Source organism: Chiloscyllium plagiosum, unplaced genomic scaffold, assembly GCF_037043375.1.
Source record: "Chiloscyllium plagiosum isolate Xiang-an unplaced genomic scaffold, Cpla_swu_hap1 HiC_scaffold_12, whole genome shotgun sequence".
NCBI lineage: Eukaryota > Metazoa > Chordata > Chondrichthyes > Orectolobiformes > Hemiscylliidae > Chiloscyllium > Chiloscyllium plagiosum.
This window is the reverse complement of record NW_028270150.1, coordinates 65,278,053-65,303,902: the sequence shown is the minus strand read 5'-3', so window position 1 is coordinate 65,303,902 and position 25,850 is coordinate 65,278,053. Positions and strand designations below refer to the sequence as shown.

The following is a 25,850-nucleotide window of genomic DNA, read 5'->3' as shown; positions in this document are numbered from 1 at the left end:
TATAAATTTTATATCAAGCTACAGCAACAAAAACACCTTCCACATTAGACACCAATAAATCAGATTTAAAATTTTCAACCATAGTAGACCCAATTCAGAGGCTCCTAACTGCACTCCATTCTAATTTTTGTTCTTGGTCATACCTTTAATACTCCCTTCAGAATGCTGCCACCAGCCACACCACCTTTTAGATCATCTACTTCACAGCCAGGTTTGTTGACATCAAAAGATCGAATTACTGCATTGATGGAGAGAAATGTAAAAACAAATTTTAAAGTATGTAATTCACTTCAACGCCCTTCAAGATCAAGAGAAAAAGAAATGCCCAGAATTCTAGCTTATATATAAATAAAATAGCTTAGATTCAAGTAGTACTTTAATGAAAAGTCACAGAAGTAAAATCAGTGAACAGTAAAGAGAGAAGTGTTCAGGAAAATAGCCAAAGTGGCTAGATTCAAAATTAAAAAGTGAGAGAGTAGTGACAAAACAAAGCTTCAAGCTGAACATCTGGGGGTATACTGTGAAGACAACTAAAGGCTGAGCGAGTAAAAATGTAAATTGTGGCAAAGATGGTGGAAAAGTAACCCATGTCACAAGAGTGGTACAACCTGGAATCTCCCAAATTGTAATGTGTTCTAACAGATACTTAACTGGGATGTTTATCATTGAAATAGCTTGGCTGTTAGCGAGAAGAACTCTCTGGTAAGTTATGGCACATACAGTTATGTTCAACTAAAATTACCAGCAATATACGTCTCAGGAAACTGCACACAATTCTAGAACATTCAAAAAGTCAGAGCCTCAACCACATAACTGAAGGCCAACTCAATGGGGGAAAACCATTCAACAATACTTCAAGGAATGATTAAAGAACTAAAATTGTTCGCTTTCACGTACGAGAACCAACATTAGAATGTGCTTGTTGTTCAAACTAAATTAACCAGGCCAGACAGTAAATTTTACTAATAATATCAGCAACAAGAAACAAAAAAGGCCTGAAGCATGCAACATTGCGTCCAATTCCAAAACAAGGAAGAACATTTCAGGTGCAGACACCCTGCATGCTAGAACTGTGTTCTTACAAATAAAAGTCTAAAAAACTCCTACTGCCATTCCATTTAAAATCAGTTAACTTTAATATCAACAAAAGATCAAAGACATGCAGTGTTTGGTAACAAAATGATTATGCCCAATTCCATATGAAAAATAACTAATGGTTTGAAGTATACTGCATTTACAGAATATTTTATCGTGCACAGAAAGTAAATACAGTCCTTTCAGACTTGTTCAAAATTATGACCATCATCCAATGCATAAACAATCCAAGATTTCAAAGAACAAGGAAAATAAAACACTCACCAATTAGCCTCGGTTCAGATATAAAATCTCGAATGGGAACTGGAATCTTTTTTACAATATATTCACACACTACTTCAATGTTATATTTTAGCTGTGCTGAGATTGGAATAATTGGTGCTCCTTCTGCAACTGTACCTGTGCATCCAAACATGCAAAGTTATTAGGCTATAACTCCCAACAATATATTATTGCTTAACAGTGCAACCATAACTTTTGAAATTTAAGATATTAATGTAATGAAATAACCTCAAATATAATGAGCTTCCCACAATCCCCTCAACTTCTGAAGCAAACATCTCACACTGGCTCACAATTCTAAGTGTCAATTTGTTCCTTTCAAATGCCATTGTTCCGAATGAATGGTTGAAACTTTATTGCTGGAACAGCACAGCAGGTCAGGCAGCATCCAGGGAACAGGAGATTCGATGTTTCGGGCACAGGCCCTTCTTCAGGAAAGAAGGGCCTGTGCCCGAAACGTCGAATCTCCTGTTCCCTGGATGCTGCCTGACCTGCTGTGCTGTTCCAGCAATAAAGTTTCAACTTTGATCTCCAGCATCTGCAGACCTCACTTTCTCCCCGAATGAATGGTTACCTTGAACGAACCTGATAATTATTAAAAATTAATCATCATGATGCTTACATATCATAATGGGGCTTGACTGCAGAACAGATTCATTTCTGGACAAAAACGAATTGCTGGAAAAAAAACATATCTGGCAACATCTGTGGAGAAAAATTAATGTTTCAGGTCCAATCAATCTTCAAAACAGCACCCAAAACATTAACTCTAATTTCTCTTCACAGATACTGCCAGACCTTCTGAATTTTTCCAAGAATTTCTGTTTTGGTTTCTGATTTCCATAATCTGCTACTCTTTTTTTTCATTTCTATACATATTAGTTCACTGCAGTTTCTACTTTTCAAGAGTGTTACCCTTTCAGTGAGTTGTTCTGTATCACTGAACCATGGCTTAGTACTACTCTAGTCAATTATTACTAAAGAGAAAACAGGGCCTTTCCTCTGGTTTACTGGCCAACAACACCTCAATCAAAAATATTTTAATTGGTTATCTTCTTGTTCTAATAGGACAGATCATGTCTTATTAACTTGATCCAGCTCTTGAATGAAGCAATAGAGGGTGGTTATGGGATGATTTTTTAAAAATATAGACTCACAAAATTTATTTACTGAAATAGCACATAACAGACTCACTTGCATACACGTAAATGTGGTCAAAGAAGAGTGTAACAGTAAACAGTTGATTTTTAGACTGCTAGAAAGTAATGCTTCTCTGGGGTTGTTATTAGGACCACTGCTTTTTCTGATGTATATTAATTAACTGGACCCAGCTTAATGTCTCAAGCTTGTAAATGGTGCAAAACTTGGAAATACAGTACACAGCCAAGGTTTTCTTAACCTGAAAGGAGATTACACCACACAAAAAACAAGTCAAACTTCTATGAAACAGCTGACATGCATTCAACTGCAAGCTGATCCACTTTAGGGAGGCACAGTGGCTCAGTAGTTAGCACTACTGCCTCACAGCACCAGGGACCCGGGTTCGATTCCAGCCTTGGACGACCGTCTGTGTTGAGTTTGCACACTCTCCCTGTGTCTGCCTGGGTTTCTTCCAGGTGCTTCAGTTTCCTCCCACAATCCAAAGATGTGCAGGTTAGGTGAATTGGCCATATTAAATTGCCCAGTGTTCAAGGATGTAGGTATAGTTTAGGCGCATTAGTCGGGGTTAAACATAGGATAATAGGGTAGGGAAATGGGTCTGAGTGGGATAGTCTGACGGTCGGTGTGGACTTGTTGGGTCGAAGGGCCTGTTTCCACACTGTAGCGATTCTGTGATGATTCTAACTACAATGCTGGCATCAAGCCAGCAATGCAAAATATTGCCCATGTGTGTCCTGTCCAGAAACAGCAGACAATTCCAACCAGACCAATTACCACTTCATCAGTTTACTCTTGATCAGTAAAATGATAGAAGGAGTCACCAACAGCTATCAAGTAGCAACAAACTGCTGACTGACAGAGAGTCTAGGTTCCTCCAAGGCCACTTAGCTCCTGACCTCATTACAGCCTTGCTTCACACATGGACAAAAGAGCTGAATTCCAGAGGTGAAGGTGAGAGTGACAGCCCTTGACATCAAGACTGCATTTGACTGACTGTGGCATCAAAGTGCCATAGCAAAACTGGAACAAATGGGAACTGGGAAAAATTCTCTACTGGTTGAGGTCAACCTGACACATAGGATGATGACTATAGTTGTTGGAAGTCATTCATCTAAGCTCCAGAGCATCTCTGCAGGAGCTCCTAATGGTAGTGTCCTAGGCCCAAATATCTTTAGCTGCTTCAATTGCCGTGCTCCGTCATAACGTCAGAAGTGGGGATGTTTGTGATCATTGCAGAGTTCAGCTACTTTGACTCATTCAGTGTTTGAGGAGTAGCAATGTTCAATATCAACAAGATCTGGACAATATCCAGGCTTGGGCTGACAAGTTGCAAGCAACATTCACACCTCAAAAAATGCCAGGCAATGATCATCTTCAATAAGACAACAATCTGAGCACTACCCCTTAAAATTTAATGGTGTGGCGATCATTGAAAATCCCCCACTATCAATATCCTTGATGTTACCATTGACCAAAAACTCAACTGGACTCGCCACATCAAGACAGTGGCTACAAAAGTAGGTCAGACACTGTGAATACTGCACAGTAACTCACCTCCTCACTCCCGAAAGCCAGCCTCCAATCTACATGGCACAAGTCAGGAGTGTGATGGAATACTCCCCACTTGCCTGGATAAGTTCAACTTCAACAAAATTCAAGAAGCTTGACACCATCAAGTTAAAGCAACATGTTTGACTGGCATCACATCCATAAATATCCACTCCCTCTACCAGCAATGATAAGTAGTAGCAATGTGTACTATCTCCAGAATGCACTGCTTAAATTCAGCAAAGATCCTCACAGTGTCTGCCAAACTCACAACTCCCACCTACATGGACAAGAGCAGCAGAAACATGGGAACACCACCACGTGCAATCTCCCTTCCAAGCCACTCACTATCCTGACTTGGAAATGTAATGCCATTCGTTCAATGTCCATGGGACAAAATCATGGAATTCCTCCACAACAACATTGTGGATCTACTTACAATAGATGGACTACAGTGGTTCAAGGCGGCAAATCACCACCCTCAAGGACAACTGGGGACAGGAATTGAATGCTGGACAATCTGTGACACCCACGTCCCAAACTGCTGGTGACATAGTGTCACAGAGATGTACAGCACGAAAACAGACATTTGATCCAACTCATCCATGCCAACCAGATATCCTAAATTAATCTAGTCCGATTTGCTAGCACTTGGCCCATATCCCTCTAAACCCCTTCTATTCATATATCCATCCAGGTGCCTTTAAACTTTGTAATTGTCCCAGCCTCCACCACTTCCTCTGGCAGCTCATTCCATACACCACACTGTGTGAAAATGTTGCCCCTTAAGTCCTTTTTAAAATTTTTCCCTTTCACCCTGATCCTATGCCCTCTAGTTCTGGAACCTCCACCCCAGGGAAAATACCTTGTCTATTTACCCTATCCATGCCTCATGATTTTATAAACCATATTCAACAGTGTCCCATAAGACAGATAACGGAAGAATATGGTTATTGGAGAAGGGGAAAGAAATGTGACTAAATGAAATTCGACAGAAGAGATGATGGATGACTGAACAAAATGGTCCTTCATATGCGATTTCATTTGAAGATTCATGAAATTACAAGTCAAAATCTGAATGCAATTTAGTTTAGGGACAACCTACCCTGAACAAAAGCAAGAATCTGTTCATGCTGTTCCTTTGCTTGACTTTCCTTTACAAGGTCAATCTTGTTCTGCAGAATCAGAATATGTTTCAGTTTCATGATTTCAATAGCAGCCAGATGTTCTGAAGTCTGAGGCTGTGGGCAAGATTCATTACCAGCTGTGGAGGAGAGAAACCAGTAACTATAGCGTAAAAGGTTAAATGCTTACAAATCCAAGCTTTCAATAATTAGTTTCTCACCAGTAAAAGAAAGAAAACATTTCACAAAAAGTAATTCAGCATAAAATGTAACATATATGATTATGAACTTGTTGCAAAGAAACAGTACATTTACAGACAGCTGGAATGTGCAAAGACAGAATTTCAAATACCTACACCGCTTTGATACTTAACCGACAAACCTGACTCCAAGAAGTGAGTGAAATTCCTTCATGACTCTTTCAAGGGTCTTACAAATGTTTTCCATCCTTAATTACTTGCCATTCACATATGCGCAGCACTGGGAATGGGAAACCCAGTAAATCTGTACTTTTGTTCAGATAAGGACGTTGATGCCAACTGCAGTATCTGCATCACTGTGCTGCCTAATTACCAAAGACAACCTGTGCCAGGATTGATCATGGGACTTTTCCTGACCCTCAACCTTTGATTGCCTATCAGGCAAAGGACATTGTCATTGTGCCAACAAAAGAATCAGGTAATACATAACTGGGAAAGTATCAAAATATTAGTCACTTTCAAAAATTAGACATCATCATTAGGTAGGACTTGGAGCACTACTGATAATCATGTTTGCTGAGCCTTTGAAATCTCCGCTAAATAAACTCTCATCTGTTCATTTTTAGACCAACGCTTACACAGTTAAGGGAAATAGATATACACCTTTACTTCAATTAAATAATTCCAGCCCTGGAGATCATTTAAAAGGGAACTCTATCTTCATCATAAGAAATTATTAAATTTAAATACTCAAAGTTTTAACTAAGCATGGAATACAGTCCCTGAAAGAATGCTATCAACTGATCTGATGGTCATCTACCTAGAATTTCTACTATTCTCTTAACTTTCTGGACTAAAAACATTTGTATTTTTTCAGCATTGCTCATGGTTTTAACTCAAAGTCAGAGGTCACATGATACCAGGTTACAGTCCAACAGGTTTATTTGAAATCACAAGCAATTGGAGTAGAGCTCCTTGGTCAGGGGAAGTGAGAGAGAAGCACACAGACACAGAATTTAATCAGCAGAGAGATCAAAAGATCATACAAGTGGTGAGTGGAATGTTGAATAGTAAGGTCTCTGCAGGTGATCAAAAGTCAGTGTGAGTAAAGTGTCAAGAGCTGAATCAGTGAAGGGATGACCTATAATCCGATTAAATGGGGCAGAGAGATAATTACAAAAAGTTAAAAATAAGGCGATGCTGGAGACAAACCAAATGACTGGAATAACAAGTATAAATGTCGTATGCCAAGGATCTAACCAAAGTAATAAATAATTCAAAACTGTACAAACTAATTAAGGTAGAGATCATAATTCATCAAGGTGATGGCGTCAAAACAGGACAGTATGGAAGATTTTATGGATACAGAACAGCCTGGTGGAGTCACATGTAGTGCGACATGAACCCAAGATCACGGTTGAGCCACCTTCATAGCCAAATCCTGTACCTATCAGTTTCTGCTCGGGCACCGTAACCCAGACATTCTTATTCACACTTGCCAATTTACACAAGAAAAATTTAAGAACTATTGTGGTAAGATTTCAGAAATAACTTGAAAAAGCTTCTTTCAGGATTCCTTGAATCATAAGGATTTGTTTAAGAAATCTTGTATCAAGAGTAAAGTACAGAAGCAATTAACACAGTCATGAAATCAAGCACAACAGTCCGTGGATGATAGTGCAAATCCACACCTACTGTCAACATCCCAATTACCTATCAGAAGCAAAGCTGCATCCATGACAGCAGCTCCGTTCAACATAGTAGCCATCAAGATGTCATGCCCTGGGCAATCCACAAAAGAAACGTGCCTACAATAGAACAAACAAAATTAAATATACCACATCTCCAGGTTGTGAACAGTGGGGCTGCTTGCAAGTTGATTTATACACAAGTCAGAACACAATGGAGGACAACATAAAGTAGCCATTTGAAAATACAGAAACGCTTGTATGTTCAGTCTTGAAAGTTAAAAATATACCCAATATAGTTATAAACTTTGGAAACATCTAAAAATCAAGATTGAAAGAAAATCACAAGCAGTCTCAAAATTGCCAACTATTTAAAAATCGCATCACTAGAACTCTAGTGTCAGTGATAAAGTCCAAAATTTATTTTCATCAAAAAAAAACAACTTCCATGTATTCATTATCTTTAATGAACAGAAACATCACAAGGTGCTAAAAAACATATACAAACAATTATTGTTAGATCATGAGACATTACCAACCCTAATGACACTTGAGTTAGTGATGGCTTGCAGCTTTTGAACCAATAGAGACCGTGTGATATAGGGACACCTATAGTGCGTAAAGGAAAGAGTTCCAGGATTTAAACCAGTGACAGTAAATGTACAGCAATAAATTTCCAAATTAGGATGGCATGAGATTTGCAGGCATTGTTGCTTTCACACCACTATTAACCTTGTTCTTTGAGATCAGGGCTTTGCAAAATGGGGGCTGCAACCTCACTTGATCACAATCTGAACTTATGTGGTTTAGAGCTCCAAGGCATTAACAGCTCGAGCTTTGACCAAGTAAGCAAGTTAGAAACAACTTTAAATCCTTGTATTTTTTGCAAGCTGTTGATGCAGCCTAAATAACTCAACCCGTGCCCTTTGTTGTGCAGTAATGGAAGCGGCAAGCTTTGACTGCTTTTGAAAGAATAAAACTCCTCCTACCCCTCACAGCCTTCTAGACCCACCAGTTAATCTAGCAGGTCTGTCATTTCCTCCCCCAGCTTGAAATGGGGTTGTCACTGGAAAAGGTTTAGATCCCTTGTTCTAGAATAGATTGCAGAAGTCACAGATTTGAAATGTGTTTTTGAAACAGCCTTGGTGAGCTGCTGCAGTAAATCTTGTACACGACATGAACTGCTGCCACTATAGGACAGTGGTCAAAGGAGTGAAGGTTCAAGGTAACAAATGGGGTACAAACCAATGGAATGGGACTATCTGGCACCGCCCTTTTGGCGCCGATCATTTGGCCCCGTCGTTTTGGCTCTAAACTGTTTTGGCACTCATTACTTTGGTGCAGAGTTGTTTTGGCGCCATTGCAGAATTTAAAAAAAGTCTTGAAGAGCCCGTAAGAAATTCATTTTTATTGCACTGTAAGAAATAAATCTAATTCTTTTTTATTCATTAATTTTAACCTTTTCATTATAAAAAAATTTCTACATTTTGCTACATTTATCAAACACATATAGATAACCATCGTGTGAAAATTTTGGTTTGTCTCTCTTGCTTAGAATGTTTTCAGCCATTTCTTGTATGGGCTCGACAAGACAATTGTATTACAGCTTTCCAATGTGAAGACAGAAGGGCTTAAGTATCATCAAGGCAGTAGATGACTATTAGAGCTGAAAATGTGTTGCTGGAAGATGACTATTAACAATTGTTAAATGAGAAAATGATTACAAAAGGAGATTTGAATCTACAGCGGGTCATTACATCTTTGACTATCAACTCTTGCGAGTTGAGAAAATTACATCAGGTCGTTAGTCATTCTCTCTGCTTTAACCAAGCAAGACTTTTTTTTATTCTGAATTGGTGCCAAAACAGCTCAGCGCCAAAGTAATGAGCGGCAAAACAGTTTAGAGCCAAAACAGCAGGGCCAAATGATCAGCACCAAAACGTACCCAACCCCAAACCAAATGCCCTCATTTGTCCAAGATGCTGTTGAGTTCAGTGCTGTTGAAGCTGCAATCAGCCAGAAAAGTGGAGCCTTTAGCAATGTTGTGTACATGATTGACAGCCATCATGGTGAGGTTAGGAGGCAAGGTACATGCTGTCTAATGTCCATCCCCTCACATGCACAATATTTATTTGGCTGATCCAGTTACCCTCCTGGTCAATGGTGAGATGCAGGGAGTTGATGATGGAAGATTCAGCAAGGTTAGTGGCACTAGAAAATCGAGGAGAGATGGTTAGATTCTAGCATTAGAAATGGTCTTTGCCTAGCACTTGTCTCGTCTGAATGCAGTGAGCCAGTTATCAGTCCGAGATAAAAGAGACAATATCATTACAGAATTTAAACAAGATGAGAAGTATTTTAAAATTTGATCACTAGGGGGATCAGAAACAAAAGAAAGACAAGAATGGAGCTAATGGTTGAACAGAATTTGCTGCAATAAAGGAAATCAACAAGAGGGAAGAAGTGCCACCTCAACACACCATCCTGGCCCCTGGTCAATATCTTGACCTCAGTCTTGCTGCAGCACTCCAGCGAAGCTCAGTGCAAACTTGAAGAATGGCACCCCATTTTCTATTTGGGGACCCTGCAGCCCTCCAGCTTCAATATCAAGTGCAATACTTTTGGGCTTGAACTCTCCCACGTCCTTGCCCCTACCCCTGCACACCAAGCCTTGTTATCACAATCTGTTATTCCACACAACCCATCGTAAGGCACTAACAGTCCTCATTAGTAGCTATTCACTCTCCGAGCCAGATCATTATCCACTCCTTTGCCTGCCAAACGGTTTCTCTCTCTCTTTGGGCTCTATTCCCATTTATCATTATGAACTGACATTTTCCTAGCTACCATCGGTTCTGAGAAAGGGTCAACAGACCCGAAAGTTAAACTCTGATTTCTCTCCAGATGCTACCAGATCTGCTGAGCTTGTGTTTCTGATTTATAGTATCTGCGGTTCTTTCGATTTTTATTTAATACCTAAAAAGAAATTGTTAAACTAGGGAAGTAATAACACCGGACTGCTTGAATAGCTAACATCGAAGCAATGCCATGGATAGAGGTGAGTGATCCTACAACCAACGTGTCAGATCTTAGCTGTACAATCCTACCACATCCTATTGTGCGGCAATGAAACAACTAACTGGAGCAGGAAGCCCCACACGTACCTAACCTTCAAACAATGGAGCAGCACAACATATCAGTGCAAAAGACAAGGGTATGCATTTGCAAGAATCTTCAGGCAGAAGTGCAGAATGCCGATGCAGCTTAGTCTCGCTGTGAAAGCCCAAGCAACAGGGAGGCCAGTCTTCAGCCAATTCAGTCCATTCCATGTGATATCAAGAAATAGGTGAAGGCATTGGATACTGCAAACACTGAATGTTTCAGCAAACCTGATAACATGCGTTCCAGAATTAGCCTAACGGTGAACCAAGCACATCCTCTCTACAAAAATAATAAATAAATTCAACTGTCAATTTCAGCACATTGGCCTACTCATCATCAGCAAAATGATGCGACGTATCATCAACAGTACTACAATATGGGACTTATACAGGGAGAGGTGGCATAGCAGTAATGCCACTGGACTAGCAATCCAGAAGTCCAGGTCAATGCTCTCGTGTAACAGACTCGAATCCCACTTCAAGACAGGTGGCAAGCTTAGAATTCAGTTAAACGGGAATAAAAACAGGTGACCACGTAACGAATATCAATTCTCATACAAGCCCACCTGGTTCACCCATGTCCTTCATGGAAGGAAATCTGCTGTCTTTACTTAGTCTGACCTACATATGACTCCAGATCCACAGTAATGCGGTTAACTCTCAACTGCGCTCTGAACAATTAAGGATGGGCAATAAATACTGGCCTAGCAACCCCATGCCCAGGAGTGAAAAAAATTTAACATTTCATAAACCTTCTCTCCTGCATAAGATCATAATTGAAGATGATAGTGATGATTGCACTTCTGATTAGTACTATTCAGGACTCCTCAGATCCTGTAGTCGTCTGTTTAGCAAGTGTAACCAGAACTTGACAACATTCTGGCTTGGACTAAGTCACCCATGGACTAAACAAGGACCATCTCCAAATCAATCTCTTGACATCCAACGCCATGACCATCTGCGAACACTCCCCATCAAATCATCATCATCCTGGGGTTACCGCCAACCAGAAACTGATAGGGATCAGCCACATAAATAGTGTGAATACAACAGTACAGTACAAGTTGTACAACTACAAGCATACAACATGAATTCAGTGGTGGGTAAGTCACCTCCTCACTCCACAATCGACAAGATAGGAGTCAGGATTGTGTTGGGACTGATCTTTGCCTGGAGGAATGTAGCCCCCCAGCAGACAATCAGCTCAACACTATTCCACTCAAAGCAGCCTGCTTGATTGTCCACCATTAACGCACAGTGGAAGTGATGAATACCACCTACAAGATACAGTGCAGCAGCTCACCACAGCACCTTCAAAGCACCTTCCAAACCTAGGAACTCAAACCATCCAGAACTGGCTCTTTCAAAAAATGACTCAGGTGCCAGAATCCAGCAAACAATGTATCTCCAAACATTTCATAGAACTAATGATCGAAATACTGACAAATGGACACATGAAATCTAAAAGCAGATGTTCCTTAATTACAAGCGGTTTTGTTCCTGTGTTGGCCACACATACAGGAGACAAAGACTGGGATTGGAGAAACAGAAAACAACAGAGGTAGTAGTCTCACCCAGCCAGGGCCCTAGAAAGCACAATGTCAGCATGACGTAGGAAGGTAGGACTGCAAACAATGCACTCCGCAGTCTGGGTGGTAAGGGAAGAGAAGACAAGACTCCCATTATAGGCATTCCTGATGAAGAGCTTATGCTCAAAACGTCAACTCTCCTGCTCCTCGGATGCTGCCTAACCGGCTGTGCTTTTCCAGCACCACACTCTGACTCTGATCTCCAGCATCTGCAGTCCTCGTTTTCTCCTACACAATCAAGATGGAGTTGCGTGTAAGAGGAACCGCTCCCTATCCCATTCCAAGGACAGAGTGAGAGTGGGCAGCCTTCCCAAGCTGATAGCAAGAGACAGTGAGAGTGAGGAACAGTGTGCATGAGGGAGTGAAAGGATGAATGAATTTTGCTGAGGCCATTAGAACCAATCACAAGGTAGTTAGTTAATCCCAATTTCATAGCTTGACCCTGGTCCCTTTACTGGTGACCAGGGTTTGGGACCTAATTCACATTTGATATTGTATCAAAACTTCGTTTCCTGAAATGTGCTCATCGAATTCGTGGGGGGTGGGAAGAGAATCCAAATGTGGCCTCTTGTGTGAAAATGTTAAATAATCCTCAGCAAGAAAAACATGTTGCTGCATGAGAACATCACATCTTGCAAGCTCGTTCAAGTCACTTACCATACAGGCTTACAGCTAAATCAGCTTTGACTGATAGATTCAAAATCCTGGAACTCCCTCCCTAACAGCACTGTGGGTATATCTACATCACATGGACTTTAATGATTCAGAATGACAACGAGCCACTACTTTGTCTATTAGGAATAAGTAATAACTACTGGCCTAACCAACAACGTCTTAAGTATGAATGAATGAATAAATAAAGAGACAGAAAATTCCAAAGCATATTAGAAAGTAGGAGCAAGGATTGAAATAAAGGGTTTTTGGACTTCATCTCAGAGTTGCACTAACCAGTAAAATAAACTGTTGTGACATGATAGTGAATGCAAACTAAAAAAAACTGAAATCCCTAAAATGTCTCCAAAATAATTCTCATTAATGGGCTAAATCTCAATAACTTGCATTTACATTGCACCAACCTGACTAGCTTAAAATTCCCTTTGGTTCCAGGGATATCTGAAGGGAACTCATCTGGTGTACTGCTACCACACGACCTGTAACAGTCAGGCCTCGGACAACTAGGATCATCAAGTTTGTAAACCTGAAAAGTTAAAACTAAATCAATATAGAAAATGTTGAAGTATCACAAAAGACAACTAAAAAATAAAATACTGGATTAAATTGAAACACAACAAAGCTATGAATTGTTTCAATGGTTCTCCTTTGGTCTGGCTCACAAGGAGCTGGATACCTTTCATAAAATCTTTCAACAAGACCATTTTTTTTTTCAAACAAGCATTCTATCAAATGTCACCTTTGTAATTCAAAATGCACAATGTCCAGCTTCAAGCTACCCTGAATGCCTCACTATGTATTCACAATACAGTATTTCCACCATCTATTTAATAGTTACATAAACACAGAACCACTACATTTGAAGTATATAGCTTATTTTTAGATGTTAATAGTTTAACTTAAAATCTTAGAAATACCAAATTAGGAAGCAATGATCTTGACAATGTCATAGCACAAATAAAAATGCAAGTTAAAAACCACATACAACTTAAAGTCACCATGAATTATGAAGTCTGAATTACGCACCACCCTTCAATCTTGAGTTTTTTTTTTACCTTTGCATTGGCATATCCGAGCTTGATAGTAATATTTCTTTCCAGTTCATTTTTAAATCGGACAGTCTGAACACCAGAAATAGCTTTAACTACAGTGGACTTGCCATGGGCTACATGACCAATTGTGCCTAAGAGAAAACAAGTTATGTTTAAATACTTGACACTGTTACTGGACAGAACATGCCTCAAAATCTGAACTAAACCCCAGTCAAAAACAAATTCTACATTATTTTTAAATTAACTGAGAATCAAAGAGCAATCTACTTCTAAAGCAGCATGCAATTTCTTTAAACAAAATCATAAAATAAACTTTCAAAGCTTTCAAATACCAAATAATGTAAAAATTCACACTTTTAAAGCCTACGTTAATCAGAGTAACTTCTTTTCGCGGGTAGGACAGGGCACCTACATCATTATATACTCTCCTGGCATTCTTGAGGTTACCTTTTGAATTAATCAGAGAACAATGCAGTGCAGCATAGCAGAAAAGCAACTTATAGCAAACATTTCTTTTACTGCTTAAAGTTGCCCCAGTGACACGTTATTCAGACACTCACACTATCAGCACATATTACAATTCACTTTTGACAAATATTTATGGTCTTGCATGTTTCTGAATTAACATCAATTATCTCCTTTTCCTTATTCACTTCAGAATTCTAAGAGGACAGAATTATAATAGGATAATGGGCTTCACTGCTCACTAATTGCCAACTAGTTAGCCTCTCTGAATTTTGTTTCTTTTTTTATTTAACCTATTTTTCTAATCAAATGTTCAGAGATGTTATATAAGGCATGTTGAGATTGTACAGGACATTAGTTAGGCCTCTTCTGGAGTACTGCATCCAGTTCTGGTCGCCCACTTAGAGAAAGGATATTATTAAGTTGGAGGAGGTTCAGAAGAGATTTATCAGGATGGTGCCATATACTGAAGGTTTGAGTTATAAAGACAGGCTGCCAGGCTGGGACTTTTTCACTAGAGCGCAGGAGGTTGCGAGGTGACCTTATGCAGGTTTACAAAATCATGAGGACTATAGATAGGTTTAATGGTAGGTGTCTTTTCACGAGGATGGGGGATTTCAAGACTAGAGGGCACACTTTAAAAGGTGAGGAGAGAAATTTTTAAAATACATGTGGGACTTTTCTTTTACACAAAGTGCTCTGCACATAAATTACTGAGGAATTGGTGAATGTGGGCACAATTTCAACGTTTAAAAGTCACTTGGATAACTACATGAATATGAAAGGATTGGAGGGATATAAGGAAACAGCAGGCAGGTAAGACTTGTTATGTTTGAGATTATGTTTGGCTTGGACTGATTTAGCCAAAGGGTCTGTTTTTGTGTCGCATGTGTCGAGGACTTCTGAAGCAGGTGAGACTTGAACCCAGGTCTCTTGGCCCAACCAACGCTACCACAGCACAAGAAGCCCACCCTCTGTTTCTTGCAGCAACTGAAAATATTTCAGCTGCTTACAACTGAACAGGTATTTATAGATCTCAATTATAAGAGTTATGACATTTATCATTTCAGGTTGTCTACTGCAAATATGTGTAATTCATACAAAAGTACACAAAAGGCGAATCTTCAACCAGCCAGTCAAAATAAAATCAATGATTAGCCTTGATTTTATTTTGTGCCGTTACAAGGGATCCTTCATTTATACATGTACCATGGTATTTGACTAAGCTTTAATACTACACATTTAAATTTTTTTCATTAAATGTTTACCACAATTTCCCAAAACTTATGAAATTGTCAAATGGGATTATGGTTATCTATTAGTGTTCAAATAGTGCCCAGAATTAAAGTATTAAATTTTGCTGGTGGAAATGAGATTTGGTAGAGACTCTCAATAGAGCACAAGTTGTCCAATTGACTTAGAGGACACAAACCCACATGGAAAAAGGGAATAATCATTAACAAGATAACGAACAAGAGAAAGTAACAAACATGTCTTTTGAAAGTTTTCAACGCAAGTTGTAACACAAGTCAATTCAACTTAACATTTTCACAACAAAACCCTCAAAACTGCAGAACCTTTGGAGTCCAAGATGGCAATGGGGTATGATGCTCCAGTTGGAGCTCATCCACTCCATCCATTATTTTTCTTTTTTTTTCCTTTTATTTTGCACTCTTCAGCCAGCAACCTGGAGCAGGGCAGGGACAGCAGTCAGTGGGGCCGGAGCAAAGATGGCTACTGATTAGGAATTGGTGGACCTGGTCAGACCACATGGTAGTCCTCACAGAAAGATTGTATTGTCCATCTTTTTAGCTATATTTACTTTTAACACGGCACCATTTTTTGGCAACACTGTACACTTTACATTGTACTCGTGTTCTTTTGTAACTTGAGTACACTTGACAATAATTCTACTTCTCATTCTGAACATTTTAATTATTTACATTTAAGGGAACAGCAAATGCAAGTACTTGTGACTAGACAGAATTATAAAAAGACTGGGTTTCATGTAAAATAATTGATAAATTCAATTATCAGAAAATATTCTTAATATCTTTTGTTTTTAAAATGTCCATGGCTGCAACATGTTGCATTAAAAGTAGGCATCCATCTCCAGTAGAAAACAAACATTGATGGTTGTATGTTTTTTTGAGATCTGTCTTTTGATTAAAAATTTAAAATATAAAACATAGGTACTAAATTAACCTAGAGCAGTAAGATGACTATTTTATGGGGCTATAGGTTGTTAAAGTGCAAAGATGGCCTTTACTAGAGAGATGCGCTTTTCCTGTCAGATGAGAGAGATTAGGAAGAATTTCCATGTTACTGATGGTTATATCTGCATTAAGTGTGTTTGGTTGCAAATCCTATCAGATCACATGGATCGGCTGGAGTTGCAGTTAGAGGTAATGAGGAATTTACAGGAACTGGAGGATGGGATTCACAGCAGTTATAGGGAGAAAAGCCCTATACAGTCAGGTAGATGGGTTACCACCAGGAAAGGTGAGAGAGAGAGAGAGAGAGAGAGAGAGAGAGAGAGAGAGAGAGAGAGCGCGAGAGAGAGAGAGAGAGAGAGAGCGAGAGAGAGCGAGAGAGAGCGAGAGAGAGCGAGAGAGAGCGAGAGAGAGAGAGAGAGAGAGAGAGAGAGAGAGAGGTGGTCTGCTGTGATTATCTCCATCTCAAACGAGTATCCTGTCTTGGAAAATGTCGGGGGTGATGGACTCTCAGGGGGATATAACATGAACAGTTTCTAGTACCTAGACAGGCTCTAATATAACTAGGGGTACGTCAGGTTCCAAGCGACTGATTGTGATAGGGAACTCTCTATTCAGAAGCACAGATAGATGTTTCTGTGGCAGATAATGAGAAGTCAGAATGGTGCGTAGCCTCCCGAGTGTTGGGACTGATAGTCATAGGGGAGGTGCCAGAAGACTGGAGGTTGACTAATGTGGTGCCACTATTTAAGAAAGGTGGTAAGGAAAAGCCTGGGAACTATAGACCAGTGAGCCTGACATCGCTGTTGGGCAAGTTATTGGAGGGAGTCCTGAGGGACAGGATTTACATGTATTTGGATTGGCAAGGACTGTTCCAGGATAGTTAAAAAGGCTTTGTGCGTGGGAAATCATGTCTCTCAAACTTGATAGAGTTTTCTGAAGTAGTAACAAAGAGGATTGATGAGGGTAGATCTATAATGGACGAGATCTATATTGACTTCAATAAAGTGTTCAACAAGGTTCTCCATGGGAGACTGGTTAGCAATGTTAGATCTCATGGAATATAGAGAACACGAGCCATTTTGGATACAGAACTGGCTCAAAGGTAGAAGACAGAAGGTGGTGGTGGAAGGTTGCTTTTCAGAGACTGGAGGCCTGTGACCAGTGGAATGCCACAAGGATTGGTGCTGGTCTACTACTTTTTATCATTCAAATAAATGATTTGGATGTGAACATAGCAGGTACAATGAGTAAGTTTGCAGATGATACCAAAATTGGAGGTGTAGTGGACAGCAAAGAAGGTTACCTCACATTACAATGGGATCTTATATCAGATGGGCCAATAGGCTGAGGAGTAGCAGGTGGAGTTTAATTTAGATAAATGCAAAGTGCTGCATTTTGGAAAAGCAAATCTGAGCAGAACTTATACACTTAATGATAAGGTTCTGGGGAGTGTTGCTGAACAAAGAGACTTTGAAATGCCGGTTCACAGTTCCTTGAAAGCGGAGTCTCAGCTAGATAGAATTGTGAAGGAGGCATTCAGTATACTTGCCTTTACTGGTCAGTGCACTGAGTATAGGAGTTGGGACATCATGTTGCAGCTGTACAGGACATTGGATAGACCACTTTTATAATATTGTGCGGAATTCTGGTCTCCCTCGTATAGAAAGGATGTTATTAAACTTGAAAGGGCTCAGAAAAGACTTACAAGGATGTTGCCAGGGTAGGAGCATTTGAGCTATAAGGAGAGGCTGAATAGGCTGGAGCTGTTTGTCCTGGAGCGTCAGAAGCTTGGGGGATGGTGTGTGTGTGTCCTTATTGAGGTTTATCAAATCTTGAGGCGCATGGATAGGGTAAATAGACAAGATATTTTCTCTGGGGTGGGGGTGGGTGGGGAAGAATCCAGAACTAGACAGCATAAGTTTGGGGTGAGGGGGGAAAGATTTAAAAGGGAGTTAAGGGGCAACATTTTCAAGCAAAAGGTGGTGCATGTATGGAATGAGCTGCCACAGCAAGTGTAGGAGGCTGGGACAATGACAACATTTAAAAGTCATCTGGATGGGTATATGAATAGGAAGGGTTTAGAGGGTTATGGGCCAAGTGCTGGCAAATGGGACTAGATTAATTTAGGATAGCTGGTCAGCATGGACAAGTTACAAAGAGTCTGTTTTCATGCGGTACATCTCAATGACTATGTAACAGAGAAAGATAACTCACCTATATTGATTGTAGCTTGCCTGCTGATAACTTCAGGAGAGAGAGGCGTTAATTTACTAACATCCTGTTGAAAAAAATGCATTGGATCAGAAATGTAAATATTTCATATTTTGCTTTTGGCCAAAGCTGGTTATCAATCTGCTTTTTTTCTCCACAGACAAGAAAAAGTTTTTCTTTTTTGTCACAATTGTTCTTCTCTTTGCCTTTTGTTCCATGATATCTTTTTAGTTAATCTCTCTAACCCTGTAACGCACCCCAAACTTTTCCTCCTGTTTTTCCTACCTTTTCCTTCCAACAGTATATTACTGACATTTCCTTCAATTCTAAAGTCATTCAACCTGAAACATTAGCTGTTTCTCTCTCCTTGGATGCTGCTACATGTGCTGAGTATTTCAAACACTTGTCATTCCAGATTTCCACCATCGCCATTTTCCTTCTAATTCAAACAATAATCAATCCCACTCCATGCCTGAGTCAGAATTAGTAAAACATATTACAAATGAACCCCTCCCTTCAGGCAAAACAAATTCCAATTTGGGACTCCAATGTTGTAACCTGCAGCTGCAGTATAACTGTTGCCAAGTTTAGTGATTCTGTACTAAATAATGACCAATTCACAGATGGTTCATTTCCAACTAAAACATCCTACAAAAAGGTGCTGCATCTTTCCTCTAAATCTGAGAAAAGTTATTTTGGCAAGGCAACAGTGCTTCCAACAACCTAAATAGCAGCCACAAAGATGGTCAGAAACAGAACAGAAATTGCTGGAAAAGCTCAACAGGTTTGACAGCATCTGAGAAGATAAAGGAAGTTAATGTTTCAGGTCCCATGACCCTTGGTCACCAGACACAAAATATTAACTTTGATTTTTCTTCACAGGTGCTGCCAGACCTGCTGAGCTTTTCCAGCAACTTCAGTTTTTGTTTCTGATTTACAGCATCTGCAGTTGTTTTTACATATAGATGGTCACTGGATTACAAATTAAAGTCATATGAAGATACTTATTAATGTAAATTACAAAAGGCAGGAATCCATATTAGCCGTGAAATCACCTTTGCAATGCCATATCAATTTGACAGGCTGCTGAGATATCCATGTTCTTCTATTGTAGGAGTTATACACTCCATACCCATTCACTCTAAAACTTGGAAGTGCCTCCAATTATCTTAGGCTTGTATCCCAGAATTGCTTGCCTAAATCTTTCTGCCTCCCTCTCCTTATCATTGCCCATCTCTTTGAACAAGCTTTTGATCACATCCAGTATCTTACATGGACTAACATCGATTTGTCTGATTTGACACCAATGAAATGAATGGATTTCTACTTTCAAGGCCTAACAATAAAGCCTAAGTTCTTTATTTGTCTTTATCCACAAGGTAGTGATGCCTTAACACGAGTTCTCATTTCAGAGTCAGATATTCAGACCTTGAATTTTAATGTGAAAGCTTGAGAGCTAACTTTGTATACCACTTTGCCTTACACCAATTTGATTTATACTGCCTCCAAATAGACCTGAGCTCTATTGCAATACAACTTTCATAAGTACAGCCTCACAAAACTAAGTTTTAACAGTCTCCCAATAGCATTCATACATGTCTGTAAACCAATCCCAAATCACTGTCGGTGGTGGACAGCCACTTTCTTGTAGTCATCCATCTTCCAAACAATTGTCCACAAGTTACTCAAGAACCTCAGATCTGGTGGCATCTGTGGAGAGAAGGCAGAGCCTTGGAGCCTCTCTGAAAGAGGGTCACTGGACCCAAAACGTCAATTCTGCTTGCTCTCCAAAAATAATGCTAGACTGGCTGAGGTTCTCCAACAATTTGTTTTTGATTCAGATTTCCAGAATCTGCAGTTCTTAGTTTAGTGAATTCTTCCCAAAATAGCTTGCTAAACAGAAAACTCAGTGCATTCACAAATTCAGAAAAAGCACCAAATCCTAAGCATCTGCATCCTTTTAGTCTAAATACCTATTTGGTACCAGATCTATTTTTCTATTCCGAAAATGTGTTGCTGGAAAAGCGCAGGTCAGGCAGCATCCAAGGAACAGGAGAATCGACGTTTCGGGCATAAGCCCTTCTTCAGGCTTATGCCCGAAACGTCGATTCGCCTGTTCCTTGGATGCTACCTGACGTGCTGCGCTTTTCCAGCAACACATTTTCAGCTCTGATCTCCAGCATCTGCAGCCCTCACTTTCTCTTCCTATTTTTCTATTCCCATAGCTAACTGCAAAGCAAGATAAGGAAATTAGTGCTCCCAGGTGGTGAATTGGTATTTAGAATGGGAATCTCCAACCATTATACCACTGGCAGTTTGGTCTGCAACTAAATGCTAACCTGCCCACTTTTAATTGGCACTTTCCAGAATTTCAGGTTTTCATATTCTTTCTCTCTCCAACCAAGATCATCACAAATCAATAAGGACAGCTGCTTGTATCAGCCTAAAAGCAATAGCCATTAACCTTAATTTGAACATTTTCAGAACATTTTAGGCATTGCCTTTATTTTGAGAAATAGTCTATTTCCTGAAAAATCCTGTAATATTGTATAAAAGTAAAATGCACATGATAAAACTGATAAAATTATTAGAAATGTTACAAAAACATCACTTCATACATAATGATGCCAGCAGAAAAGAAATGAACAGGCTCTATCCCTTCCACCTTGGCTTTCCTAACCACCACAGCCACTCGGGTCTTTGATCAGATCTTGGGTCTGGAAGTAAACAAGTTCATTCCAGCAGCCTACAGGAAGCCATGTCTGCTCATGAGCAAGGATGACATGTATGTTACAACATGTAGACATTCTGGATAGGAATTCCTGATCCCACCTACAAAATGCAGCACAATTCAATTTGCAGGACAGCAGAAGCAGGTTAAAAGACAATCAGCAAAATGAGCTACATGGTAACTTCCATGCTTCTATCAGCCCCCCATGCATGCAGTGAGCAAATCATGATTTTCTTACATCCTTTGGGACTTGTATATTATTCAATACACCTCATCTGAAATGATTATCTTTTGACAATTAACTATTGTCTGTTTTCCTAATCACCATCCAACTCATTATATTCATTTTGCATATTATTTTCTTATACCCCCTTTTCTAATTTATCTGTAAAATCTTCCAGTTCTGCAAAACAAATGTACCCGAAATGTCAACATTTTGTTTTTATTTCATTATTAGACATTGTCCTCTTTCCACTGTTAACTTGAAAATGGCAAACATGCAAAATTGTTTTTATCCCCCCATACCCTAGCCAAAACCAACATATGATGGCAAGTACAAGACAAAATCTCACAGAACGCAAAATATAAGTTTTGCAGGTGAAAACATGGAGAAGTAGTTTCCTTATATGATAATTGTTTTACTCAATGAATCCGAGGATTTATGCATATAATTCCATAAAATTCCTGGATAAAATTGGCTTCATCTCAGTTTTAAATTCTACCAGACTTCACTGTCTTTGACTACTTAATACTGGAGATCACTTGAGTCTTGTTTTCAACCTCTGACAGATTTATTTTGCTATCCACTCATTCTGCTCCATCATTGTGGACCACCTTTCACTCATCCAGCTGTTACTTCCTGGAATCTCTTCTCTGAATCCCTCAGTTTTCCAAAATAAACTCTAATTTTCTGTGTTTTTAAGTACAATTGTCAAACATTTGTTTATTCTTTTCTAAATCTAATACTTGACATCTTCTTTATAAACCTAGTCTATTAAAATGATGTGTATGAAGTACTAAAAATGCAAATTTATTTCACATTAGCAGGATTATGGTTCCATTAGGGATTTTAAGATATTAGAATTAGAGGTAACCTTACTAAATCTGAAATTAACATGGGCACAATATACAAAATATTTATTAATTCAAAATTAATACTGCATTTAAAATGCAGTTTGCCAAATCACATGATGTTAAAAAGAGTTTTAGAAAATTCACAAGTGAGCAGATGCTTTCTAAGCATATCCAGGGAATATCATGAAAGTTTTCAAAACCAAAAAAAAACCCCTGATGCAACATCAGAATAACAGAGGGAAAGACGTGGGCCACAGACCCTCAAGTTTGTTCTGCCATTTTATTAGATCCTAAATTTATCATTTTTCACTATTTTGATACTTCATTCTACAAAAATTAACTAATCACTCCACATCAAGCAATCTAGCTTACACAACTGACTGTGTAAGAACATTCCTTCACAGAGTTTAAAAGAAAGATCCGAATTATGAAGCTGGTTCAATATTTGGCAACTGCTGATTCCATCAACATATCAATCTCCTTTTATACTGCGAAAACAAACACCAACAGCATTCACTGACCATTCAAATGTCAATTCACAGCATATCAATTGCCCAGCAGACTCAATATCTGATGTTGCAAATATTGGACAAAATGTATAACTGATAATTTTACACCATCGAACACCAGTCAACCTATCATACCTGAACCAGTTCTTTGGTATAGCTAGTCGTCAGCACCACCCCACTGCTCTCTCTTCAATCCTCATCATGTTCCCCTTTGAATGTTTCTATCCAATTCTCTTTTAGAAAACTGCTGTTAAAGCTGCTTCCACCACCATACCCGGTAGTATGTTCCAGATTATAACTTGATGTTCAAGGTCATTGTTTCTTTTTAGAAAACAATCAGTTCAATCTCATATCCTGTGGTTACCTATGTTTCCACCTTCAGCTATAATTCTACTGCTTTACTCTTTCAATTCATTTCATGATTTAGAAAACTCCTCTCAAAGTCTTCTGCTACCGTTGCTCAATGGACAGCACAGCTTCTTCAGTATCATCATACAAAAAGAAAACTCTGATACTGATACCATTTTAGCTACCTCTTATCTACATCCTCCAACGCAAAGAGATCTTTCAAAGTGTGACATACAGAACATAACTACTCCAGCTGAAGCAATCCTGTTGATTTGTTTTCTTGGATTCAATTCAAGCACAAAGGATGCTGAACAGGCAACAAATGATCCACTTTATTGTGCTGTCTTCATTTGGTGCATTTTTGCTGACAGAGGTTTGGAATAACATTTTTGCTTTTGTATGCTATACCTCCATGAGAAAAAACATTTAACTGTTTTCTCCAATTGTTCTGCCAAACACACCTAATGTCTCTGCTCTGTGGAAGGCATGAATAGAAAATTTGCAGAAAACACAAAATTGTTGCAGAAATGAAGAGGATAACTGCTGGGTGATACATATGTTTTGGAAAAGCAACAATGGAATTCAATCCAGAGAAGAAAGAAGTTATGCATTTGAGGAAGGCAAGCATAGCAAGGGAGAGCACAGAGAGGATAGAGGAATAGGAGACCAGGGAATCTGTGCCCACAGACCTCTGAAGGTAGCAAAATAGGTTGGCAAAGTGTTAAAGATAGTAAATAGGATTCCTTCCTTCATTGTATGAAGTCCAAAACAGGGACGTAATATTAAATTATATAAGACTCTGGTTTGGCAACAGTGGACTTTTGTCTACATTTCTCATCACCGCACAAGAATTGTCCTCGTGGGAACTCAAGGTTTTACAAGGACATTGCCAGGCCTTGAAATTGCAACTTTGAGTGAAGACTTGATAGAGAAATGATTTGGAGGTACCAGTGTTGGACTGGGGTGGACAAAGTTAAAAATCACACAACACCAGGTTATAGTCAACAGGTTCATTTGGAAGCACTAGTTTTCAAAGCACTGCCTTTTCATCAGGTGATTGCCCCACTGATGAAGAGGCAGCACCTCAAAAGCTTGTGCTTCCAAATAAACCTAGATTAGATTAGATTAGATTAGATGACTTACAGTGTGAAAACAGGCCCTTCGGCCCAACAAGTCCACACCGCCCCGCCGAAGCGCTACCCACCCATACTCCTACATCTACCCCTTACCTAACACTACGGCAATTTAGCATGACCAATTCACCTGACCTGCACATCTTTGGACTGTGGGAGGAAACCGGAGCACCCGGAGGAAACCCACGCAGACACGGGGAGAATGTGCAAACTCCACACAGTCAGTCGCCTGAGGCAGGAATTGAACCCGGGTCTCTGGCGCTGTGAGGCAGCAGTGCTAACCACTGTGCCACCGTGCCGCCCACCTGTTGGACTATGACCTGGTGTTGAGAGATTTTTAACACTGATAGAGAAAAGTAATTTTCCTCAAAACAGAAGTGGTTTGAGTGGTGATTTAAGTGTTGTTTAAAAAATGATGGGGTAGCGTTGACAAGGCAGATCCGACTCCCCAAGTGGAGAGGTCAATAACCTGTAAAATAGAGAGATGAAAGGGGATATGAGAATAGACCCTTTCACTTGGAGCGCGCTGTGTGTCCAGAATTCTCTGTCCGGTTTGGTGGCTGAGGCAACAACCCTCAACTAACTTAAAAGACACCGCTTCTGCTGTAAACTGCAAAATTACAGATGTAGCGCTGGAATGTGAGATGAGAATGGGAGGGCTAGTTTGTTTCAGCCACAGGACGGGCTGAGCGGCGTCTCTGTAACTGCTCCACGGTTCTTGCTTAATCATCCCTCCCTTTTTAACTAAAGAGAAACATTTCAAGATGCTGGATGATGGAGGAGGGAGGAGGAGGAGGAGGACCGGACTCCATGTGTGCAGGGACCGAGCCCGAGGAGAGACTGGCCCCATTTCTCTCCACGTAACCCTAAAAAAAAAATCACGTCTCTGCCCTCGCCAGAAATATTGAGAAATCTGGTTTCGGGTTCACAAATAAGCCAGCGGGCTTTATGCAGGAACGGAAGCCTTGGGGAGGGGGAAATCGGGCCGAAAATTGTACAGGCCAGAGCCGATCCGACGCGAGCCTTGTCTGGCCGGTCCAGCTTCAGCAGGCAGGCCGGGCACAGTCTGTTCCTGTCCACCGATCCCTGCGCACTCCCTTTCTACAGGGATCCTCTAGGCCCGCGTGTGTCTCCATGTGCCGATCCGGGAGGCTGCGAGTGAGCCCCAGCCCCGGGACCAGTCCCTCTCTCCCGCCCCCAGCCCGAGCACTCACCAAGGAGCCGAGATCCTGCTTCGCCAGGTGCGGTTGGCCTACGGTGACACCGGCATCGTCTCCCGTCATCCTGCTCTGGGCCTCCCGAGCCGAGCCGAGCCGCCCGCCAACCGCCGCTCCCAGAATGATGCAACCCTCCCAGCGCCAACGACACCAGGCCGTGTCCAAGATGGCCTTCCGGCCACGGCTCCGGAACAGGCGCCCCCTCCGGCACTGCAGCCTCTTCACACCCAGGAGCCGCAGAACGAGCAGCCAAAGGGTGAAGTTGGGCAATTCGGTTTTAATAGGGGGCGGAGATGGTGTCCCTACCTCTCACCGGTTCACGTCCCACCCGTTTCAGAGGCAAGTTCGTACAAAGGAATAATTATTCCATTGAC

The 25,850-nt window shown here is 40.3% G+C and overlaps 1 protein-coding gene across 1 annotated transcript in view; it reads right to left on the bottom strand.

Annotated features, from left to right (window-relative positions):
• The window catches only part of eif2s3 (eukaryotic translation initiation factor 2, subunit 3 gamma), a 34,439-nt gene extending 8,823 nt beyond the window's left edge, over positions 1-25,616 (bottom strand). The window contains exons 1-8 of the mRNA XM_043700765.2: positions 25,474-25,616; positions 18,468-18,531; positions 13,576-13,703; positions 12,925-13,046; positions 7,124-7,218; positions 5,192-5,350; positions 1,360-1,494; positions 144-238 (exon numbers count right to left, since the gene is read on the bottom strand). Coding sequence (XP_043556700.1) covers positions 144-238; positions 1,360-1,494; positions 5,192-5,350; positions 7,124-7,218; positions 12,925-13,046; positions 13,576-13,703; positions 18,468-18,531; positions 25,474-25,542 — 867 coding nt within the window. The 5' untranslated portion in view covers positions 25,543-25,616. The remainder of the gene's footprint in view (positions 1-143; positions 239-1,359; positions 1,495-5,191; positions 5,351-7,123; positions 7,219-12,924; positions 13,047-13,575; positions 13,704-18,467; positions 18,532-25,473) is intronic.
• Positions 25,617-25,850: the final 234 nt, after the last annotated feature.